The sequence below is a fragment of the Hyalella azteca genome, unplaced genomic scaffold (assembly GCF_000764305.2).
Source record: "Hyalella azteca isolate HAZT.00-mixed unplaced genomic scaffold, Hazt_2.0.2 contig11403, whole genome shotgun sequence".
NCBI classification, from domain to species: domain Eukaryota; kingdom Metazoa; phylum Arthropoda; class Malacostraca; order Amphipoda; family Hyalellidae; genus Hyalella; species Hyalella azteca.
Window position 1 is genome coordinate 1 of NW_025941402.1, and position 9,430 is coordinate 9,430.

The window sequence follows — 9,430 nt, forward strand, 5'->3', positions numbered from 1 at the left end:
TGAAAGATACAAGTATCAATACGCGTAGTGGCGCGGGGTAAAACCGGGGGGACCCCGAATTTTACTGTCAACAGCAACTAGGGAATAGGAAATGACAACAAAGCACATGATCTAGAACACCCAGTTCTTGGAATAGTTTTTCGAGATTTTTCCTTTAGCCTTTTGGAATTGTGTTCTTTATCAGTTCAATGAAATTCCTTCCAAATAAGGACTCCCTCATAAAAAGGTGTGTAATTTAAACCTGTCTCTTTCAATAAATCAATTGACTTTTTTTTCATCAAAATAGTTTTCATGCAAGAAGTTTCGAAAGTGACATCAAAAAATAGTACAAACAATGCTTAATGAACTTTAAAGTAGTCTTGAAAGTTCAGAGAGCAAAAAAATGGTTTCCCTTCAGAAGGTAGGTTTGCTATTTCTGTACCATCAAAACAAACTTGAAAACTTAATACTCCAGCAACTTTTTGCCGACAAATCCATGTTTATTCCTTGTTAGGGGCTTCTAAATTACAAGTTACATTAAACGTATCGCTTTCCTATCCAGTACTTAGGAGACTTAAGCCACGAAAAATTAATTCATGGCGTTGAGACAAACAAATTCTATTTATTTGGGATTTTGGTACTTTTGTGACTTCCATACAGATCTTTGATCATCCTCAATGTTACATACCTTATGGGCATAAGCCTGACAGTGGCGAGAGACTTGGATTGACTTGTAGCCTTGTTAGGGGCTCTGTAGGGGCTGGCTTGAGTTCGCCCTAAGCTACTCGGAGGAGTCGCAATCGGTAGCAGCGGCTCGCTCAGACTTGAGGGTAAAGAGGCACTTCTGTTGGTTAGGAAAGTGTGTGTCTCGGGGGGAGAAAACTGCCGGACTTGAGGCATGATCAATTCCCTCTTCGATGAGGAAAGTTCAGTTTGAGTTAACGTATTCCAATCCTGCGTTCGCGGTGGCTGCGGACGAGGATACGAGGATACTTTGGTCGGGGGCTGCAGCGGGACAAAGTGCTGGGAGTGAGGGTGGTGGGGCATTGGGTGCCGCAAAGATGCTACCGCCTCACCCGCGTACTGGTGCTGTCGTGCCATTGAGCATCTCCCAGCGAACCCTACTTTTCACGCTTAGTATTGTTAATATGTTATCAAAATCACATTCATCTGAAAAAAGAAGGTACGGGTTGAGAAAAAAATCTGGTCAGAGTTAACAAAAATAGTACCTATAATCATATTAATTCAACTAATTTTGCGAAGATAGTTGCTCTGAATATATTACAACAGCTGGTCTCACAGAGAAAATGTTTTTAGCATCTTTCTTCAGACAATCAATCATATCAATCTATAAATAATTTCTCTTAAAGGATACCATACAGTATCATTAAGTCCAGTGCAGCAGGCATCACGTCTGCGCAGGCCACGGTGCAATGCAGCAAGCATCACGACTGCGCAGGCAACGGTGCAGTGCAGCAAGCATCACGACTGCGCAGGCCACGGTGCAGTGCAGCAAGCATCACGACTGCGCAGGCCACGGTGCAGTGCAGCAAGCATCACGACTGCGCAGGCCACGGTGCAGTGCAGCAAGCATCACGACTGCGCAGGCCACGGTGCAGTGCAGCAAGCATCACGACTGCGCAGGCCACGGTGCAGTGCAGCAAGCATCACGACTGCGCAGGCCACGGTGCAGTGCAGCAAGCATCACGACTGCGCAGGCCACGGTGCAGTGCAGCAAGCATCACGACTGCGCAGGCCACGGTGCAGTGCAGCAAGCATCACGACTGCGCAGGCCACGGTGCAGTGCAGCAAGCATCACGACTGCGCAGGCCACGGTGCAGTGCAGCAAGCATCACGACTGCGCAGGCCACGGTGCAGTGCAGCAAGCATCACGACTGCGCAGGCCACGGTGCAGTGCAGCAAGCATCACGACTGCGCAGGCCACGGTGCAGTGCAGCAAGCATCACGACTGCGCAGGCCACGGTGCAGTGCAGCAAGCATCACGACTGCGCAGGCCACGGTGCAGTGCAGCAAGCATCACGACTGCGCAGGCCACGGTGCAGTGCAGCAAGCATCACGACTGCGCAGGCCACGGTGCAGTGCAGCAAGCATCACGACTGCGCAGGCCACGGTGCAGTGCAGCAAGCATCACGACTGCGCAGGCCACGGTGCAGTGCAGCAAGCATCACGACTGCGCAGGCCACGGTGCAGTGCAGCAAGCATCACGACTGCGCAGGCCACGGTGCAGTGCAGCAAGCATCACGACTGCGCAGGCCACGGTGCAGTGCAGCAAGCATCACGACTGCGCAGGCCACGGTGCAGTGCAGCAAGCATCACGACTGCGCAGGCCACGGTGCAGTGCAGCAAGCATCACGACTGCGCAGGCCACGGTGCAGTGCAGCAAGCATCACGACTGCGCAGGCCACGGTGCAGTGCAGCAAGCATCACGACTGCGCAGGCCACGGTGNAGACGGCAATGCTGTCGTTGGTCTCATCTCGTGCTGACAGTTCAGACGGCAATGCTGTCGTTGGAGTCATCTCGTGCTGCAGAAGACAGAGTGAGCCTGTATCGAGCTCCCACCTATAACGGGAGAGAGCATTGAAGATTACAGTGACTGGTGATAATGATGGTGAGTTAGGATAATGTTGATTGTTGATGATGGTGATCGGTTAAGATGGTGATTGATGATGACGCTCTCAGAAATGATAATTTCCTTCATAGTAAAATAGATAATTCACACAGTTCATTTGAGTAAACGTCAAATATATGCAGCTGCAGTGAATAAATTCATGATAAATATATATTCTTTATGGAATCAATAAGTGATAAATCAATTACAATTATTACCAGGTGATGGCCTAGATTCGAAGAACATCGAAATAATGATTTTTAAAATAATATTTTAAAAAAATAAAAAAAAAACGAGAAAAAGAAAAAAAAAGAGAGAGAAACAATCAGTCCGAGTTCACTGAAGCTATTTTGTCTGAAGCAACAATGACAATGATAAAAAAGGCGCCCCAAGACCGGGAAAGATTCTCCTGCCTGAAGGAAATTCACAGAAAATTCACGAGAAATTCTCCCAACATTTCGCCAGACCTGATGCAGGAGGTACCGCGTAGGTCAGCAGTCCTCATCCTTCCTTCTGGGCTTCGGCCCCGCGGTCCGGGGCAGCTGTACTGCGGGGACGATCAAGTTAGTGACGCTGCCGCCCCGGCTGGTCTGCCGGACCTCCACGTCGCAGGGTGACAAGGGTGTCGACATGGACGGGATACTCGACGATCTTTGGGTGAGGACGCGGGGGTTGGACGGCCGCTTAACGGGCGCCGGATGGGGCGTCGAGAAGCGCTGGCTTGAGGAGGCGCCGTTTAAGGTCAACTTCTGAGCGAGGGCTGGCGTAACGTCCTCACGCGTCTGCGCATACATTTATTCAATTATTAATGTGCAGTGAATGAGCTTCTTATTATCCCATAAGTTAAATCTCTGTCAGTGACCCAAATGTTATGTTAATAACTTCGTTTCGGTTAGGCGTCTCGTGTAGTGCTTTTTAAATCCTCATAATAATGAATGAAATACTCACCCAGTTGTCTGAGGTGATAATCTTGAGCATGTGGGCATGATGCCCGCCATCAACACTCACCCAGTTGTCCGAGGTGATAATCTTGAGCATGTGGGGCATGATGCCCGCCCTCAGGACGAGCTCGCGCACCTCGGAGCTGTCGCCCGCCATGTTGACCAGCGCCCAGACTGCTTCTTCGGCCAGGGCTGGGTCAGGGCTGGTGACCAGCGGCAGCAAGTATGGAGCGCAACCAGAACCTGCAACCATGCAAGTCATCAATCAAAGGAATAAAACATGGGAAAAAATAAAACTATGAGATACGAAATAAATTATCACAAAGGCACAGATCGAAATAAAAAAGGTTCATTCATATCATTTTCATATGACCGACAATGATAAATTGTAATTAGAATTATTCTACTTCCTAAAGCAGATAATTGATGAAAATATTAATATATAAAAAATTAAAATAATCTAATTTTATTCGGTTGCCGCAATTTTCTACTGGTCATGCGAACCTGGTATTTCTACACGGTTGATCGTCTTCATTACGAGACTAGTCATCATGGTTTTGACTTACAGGAATCAATAAATTCTTATAAAACGTATTGTTATTTAACATTAAATATTATTGACCATCAATCTTCTTTGGATCAGCTGGTATCTCTGAAGCTAACTTATAGCTACTTTACGCGTTCGACTTGCTATATAGTGCGAATTGAGGTACAAAAGCAGAAACAGATGGCAATGTTCAAAAAGGCATCGCCAAAATAAAATAATATTGATATGCGCCAAAATTTGAAAAATTTAGCGCACTTTATATGCGCCAAAATTTACATTGAAAAAAATATTTTTTTATTGGCACGTGAAATATAGTGAGTTATTACTGAGTAATTTAACGCGAATCAAAACTAACAGTTCATGAAATGAAGAAAAAGTACAAAACTTATATTAATAGTCCACGTGAAGATTGCCACCTCGACACTACACATAAGTATAGTCATCAACAGTATATAAAATAAAATCACTGGTCAATACATTATTCATGGGTGTGTATACATTACTTAGGCTTATAAAAGAATAACTAAGTAATATATGTGTAATTGTATATGTTGCGATAAAGCTTACGGAACCTGGTTCCAAAACTTTAAAAATATGCCCGTTGGGAGCAAACGACGGTGATTTTTTTCTCAGCCCTCTGGGCAATAACAAACTCCTAAAGCCGAGAGAGGCTCTGAAAGCCTTTTATGGGAGGCCTGACAACATTGAACTTGAGGAAAAAAAGGCTCGGCACGGCCCCGCATGAGGCCTTCTAGTCATCTTTTGGGCCTCCAACGAGGAAAGTTTCTAATATGCCACAGCGGCCTTGTCCGGCGCTGTAAACAATGCTTGTAGTATATCACATACTAGCAAACTAGTTTGCTAGTATATCACATACTAGCAAACTGTTCCTTGAAATGCTGTACCATCTCCAGTTCTTTCAGTTGTTAGATAAATTATTCAGTTTTATAACCTAGACAACCTTGAACTTCTCGACTCACACCCAAAAGTTTTCTAAATAAAATATTTTTCAGTCCCACGTGTTACATTTATTTCCCGTTAGTTTTCGTTTCTTATTTTTTTTTTTTTTTTGCTGCAGAGAAATCATATTCTAATTTCTGAAGGTGCGACTTCATATTGACGGAGGTTTCGTCCAGTGTCAGCGGAATATTTGATGAAAATTTGCAGATTTTAAACTGTTAAGCAACGATTCAATTATCAATACAAACCTCTATTTTGATCAGCTTTGTCGAATTGAGAGCAGCCATCTACCCCATATTATGAACATTGAGTATGTTATAAAATTTCAATTCCAGTAAAAAAAGTGTGAGTGTCTCATAAAAGTTCATATGCAACATATTGAGTGCAAAGACAAATAAATCAAAAAAGTAATAGATTTACAGGTGACGAGCTAGGATGAGAAATGATTCATGCACCATATTCTCCTGCCTTCATCCCTTACGATTAGCAGACGTGTCATATGACTCCAGAACCATTGAAATGGTCTTAATGTTTGCCTTGTTTCATCTACAGGTTTGTTTGCGGATGCAACAAAACTCTAGACAACACAGGAGCTTATGACAGCGAGTACATTTTATCGCGCTAACGGTAATTTAATAATTAATGGGTATAGGAGATCTAGTACCGTATTACTTGAGCGAGAACTCGAGACACAGGAAATAGTCTGACTAACCTAGCCAACCAAATTCGAGAGGAAAACTGATGTTGAATCTTACAAAAATGTTTTTTTTACGAATAGCTTTGTTGTAAAATTTAATGTTTTTATTCCTATTTATAAGGATCCTATATTAATATAGGATCCTTATAATATATAATATAGGATCCTTTCCTATTATAGGATCCTTTCCTATTTGTAAGGATCGATCGGTTATACTAATTTAATCAGCGCTATTTAACTTGAGAGTCTCACCTACAACGCTGTCGGTGAGCTCAGGAGGTCCCGTAACAAAATTGCTGATAATCTTGACCGTAGGTAAACGAATTTCAGTGCTGAAAATAAAAGTTTCAATTAATATTTGTGCTGAAAACTTATCATTATTAATGCATATTTGCGCTGATAATATGGGATTCGTATTAACGTCAACTAAACCTGCGACATTAGGGCATCACTTAAGAGACGTCCTTCACGAAGGACTCTGAAAAATTAACACTTGAAATATTGTTAGTAATAAGGTTCTTAGTTAAAGGAAAATTTCATTAAAACACGCAAAAATTTAACCAAATAACATTGGCTGTACCGCAAAAGTACATAAAACTCTAGATAATTATAGTTATCAACAGTACGGTATATAAAATACAAATCAATAGTCAATACATTATGGGTGTACATCCATTACTTAGATTGTACATATGTTAGATTGTACACATAGTGGAGATTGTTCATCAGGTACAATCTCCACAGCTCCTGAAGGCACACATAACCTTCCACGGACCTGTCATGGATACGCAGGCAGTTCCTGAGGTGCGTGAGGAGGCCGGCGTCGATGTACTCCCCAGCACGACGGTAGCTCGGGTCGCCACGCAGGTCTTGCAGGACTTTACCTATGCCCTCCAGCTGCGTGGTGGTGTTAGAGCTCGCGACCTGCTGCACGCGGCGTGTCACCTGAACACGAAACATCGTGCACAACCTCATGTTCACTCATAAAATATAACTCAGTACTCACTGCAGTGAGTGACAGAGAGCGCATTTTCTCGGCGACGAAAACTTGAGGTCACGGACGGACAGACAGACAGACAGACAGACAGACGGGCATGGCGAGCACAATAGTGCATTTTTTCCATAAATGAGAAAATGCGCTAAAAAGGCCCAATTAATATTGAAATAATTCGTAATCAAAGTTCAAAATCCGGGACGCACATGAAAAAGATCGTAAGTAAAATCCCGATTAAAAAACGAATTCTTCTTACTTGTCCTATGTTTCGATATTTCGAAATGAGGAGAAAAGCTGTAACTGCCGTACGGCGTATCACGTAACACGCGATTACTGCAGCATTTTTTTCTTATTCGTGCCTGGCTTCTGTCATCAAATTCTTTGTACAGTAGAACCTCAGTTAATGACAATAATCCGTCCCAGAAAGGTTGACGTTAGCTGAAACGTTCATTAACCGAAATAATTTGCAAGGAATTATTGCTAGAAGGAGGAATCCCCGCCAAGAGAACATCGGGAATTGTAACCTCGGAGGTCGATTCCCTTCTCTCTCTCGCTTTGAGGTTGTAGCAAAAACTTATCCAGTGTCTGTTTCTTCTGCTCTTTTTGTAGCACTTTTCGATAATACGACGTCACATTGCCATTAAACAAGTTTAGGCTCATATAGCCCACCGCACAACTATCACTCTTAACCTTATTTGGAGGCATTTCTGAGGTCTATAATTATCCAGATAAAACACAAAAGCACTACCTACATAAGATGGATATGATCAGACAAAGATTAGGAACGTCTAATCAAAAATGAATCTTCTGCAGGAGTGAGCATCATGTCGTTAGCATTATGTTCGTTAACTGAAATTTTGTTCGTTCCCAGAGGTGAATTTTTATCGAAATTCTTAACCTTTGATTTCGTTAACCGAGGCCTTTGCTAACCGAGGTTCTACTGTAGTTTCTAATGTTATCACAAAGGAGGTTAGATGCTGATTTCTCAGACCGATATTTTTCAGAACTTCCACTAAGAAATTTGAAGCGTGCAAACGTCACTCAAAGAAATTTGGTTCGAAACGGGAGTAAAAGTTTGATCTTTGGATAATATTTCGCAGAAATACCTCATGCGATGTTTGCATCAATTGCAAATCCTCTTTGCATTTCCAATCGCAAAATTTTATTTCAGGCATAAAAGAACAACACGGTTTCGTTCTAGCAAGTGAGTTAATTGTTCATGTTAAAGTAATATCACTTTCATTATATTTTTCCAGAATCAAATCAATGTCAGTTAAATCAATTTTTTCAGTAATTACACAAGTAATTCAGTAATTCAGTCCAGCTATGCTTTCGACGCTCCCAACAGATGATACAATTGGTGATATTAAAATCATCTTCATCACTCGAGCCACTCACCAAGGTGTTGCTGAGAGGCTGAGTGGCGTTCAGCAGGACGTCGGAGTGGCGGTGGCGGTCCAGAGGGTTCTCCTCCCCATCAGCGGAGGGGACGCGGGAACTGGAGGGGAGGGACGGCGAAGTTCACACACGAGACGAGATAAAAAATTATATCAGTTTACACAGAGTTCCAAAAATACCTTGCTTTTCATTTATTGTACAACCTTCATCGTACAATAAATAATATGTGCAAGATTAATTATAAATAAATGTGTACTGTAACAGAAGATATGGTAATTTGAAAGCTGTTGGATACCATAATTTGCTAGTGTTTTCAGCTGAGCGAGTCACTGTGTCAAGTGAAAAGAAGAATGAGAGTAAGAAATCAAAATCTTTGAGGAAGATTGTATGATTTTTCAGTAGTACTTTGAACTCTAGAGGTTGTTTGAAGTGAAATTCTATACATCTTTTGTGCAACAAGATTGTGTTATTCGTTTCTGAGTACAAACGTTATGCTTACATTGATTATCTCTATTGCGATAAAATAATCAAGTCTCGATTAAAATTTCGAACGGTGTAAATAATTTTGATACAAAATTTTGAATATTTGAGTGCGTAATGAAGGCCTCAAGTATTGTCGTAGTGAATAGAAATTAAAGTAAAATGGTCGGAGCGAAACATATTGTCATTTCATCGCAAGCGAAACTCCAAAAGGAGTTGAAAGCTGTCCAAAAGGCGGTCAGGTCTTAGACAGCTCGCTTTCCTTTTTTCTTAGTGCCACTATTCCATCAGCATGATTTCTACTTAACTTGGACACTTAATTATAAAATGCTTTTTGATGAATAATAAGATATATATGCCAAGACTTAAAATACACCTCCATAACGGAGTTCTTTTTGCCGTGCAGCACCAATATTATAGTTATCGTTACAATAACCGACATCTGGCGCTATCCATCACAACTGCTAGAATTGGATCCACGATTCAATTAAGAACAAGCCAATAATTCTGTCGGCAAATCCTCCTCTGCAATAGAATGAGTCGGTTTGTACAGAAACTCTAAGCGTGTCTCACACGAGGCTGTGTCCGTATAGCGGTGTCTGTTTCTGTTGATAATAAACCAGAATATCCCAATGCCCCCTACATTTTAATATCAATAAATTACAATAAACTACAATACACTTCAATAAACTAAACCATCTTACATCCCACGATGTCTCATACAATGTGCTCAAGCAGCGTCTTCCATTAAGGTGGGACTTGGCGTCAGGGACCCAGCGTCAAACTGCGTGTAACAGCGTCAGA

At 42.3% G+C, this 9,430-nt stretch overlaps 2 protein-coding genes across 2 annotated transcripts; both read right to left on the minus strand.

The window, feature by feature from the left end:
* Positions 1–667: 667 nt before the first annotated feature.
* On the minus strand, positions 668–1,135 carry LOC108677474 (the record flags this gene model as incomplete). The annotated part of the gene is given in 1 exon segment (XM_018165694.2): positions 668–1,135. A coding segment is annotated over 1 exon segment (413 nt), but the record flags the coding sequence as incomplete, so codon positions are not given.
* A 1,312-nt stretch (positions 1,136–2,447) lies between these two features.
* LOC125178612 (importin subunit alpha-like) lies at positions 2,448–8,246 on the minus strand (the record flags this gene model as incomplete). The annotated part of the gene is made up of 6 exons (XM_047882813.1): positions 2,448–2,560; positions 3,077–3,391; positions 3,618–3,793; positions 6,007–6,086; positions 6,530–6,699; positions 8,147–8,246. Coding segments are annotated over 5 exons (817 nt in total), but the record flags the coding sequence as incomplete, so codon positions are not given.
* Positions 8,247–9,430: the final 1,184 nt, after the last annotated feature.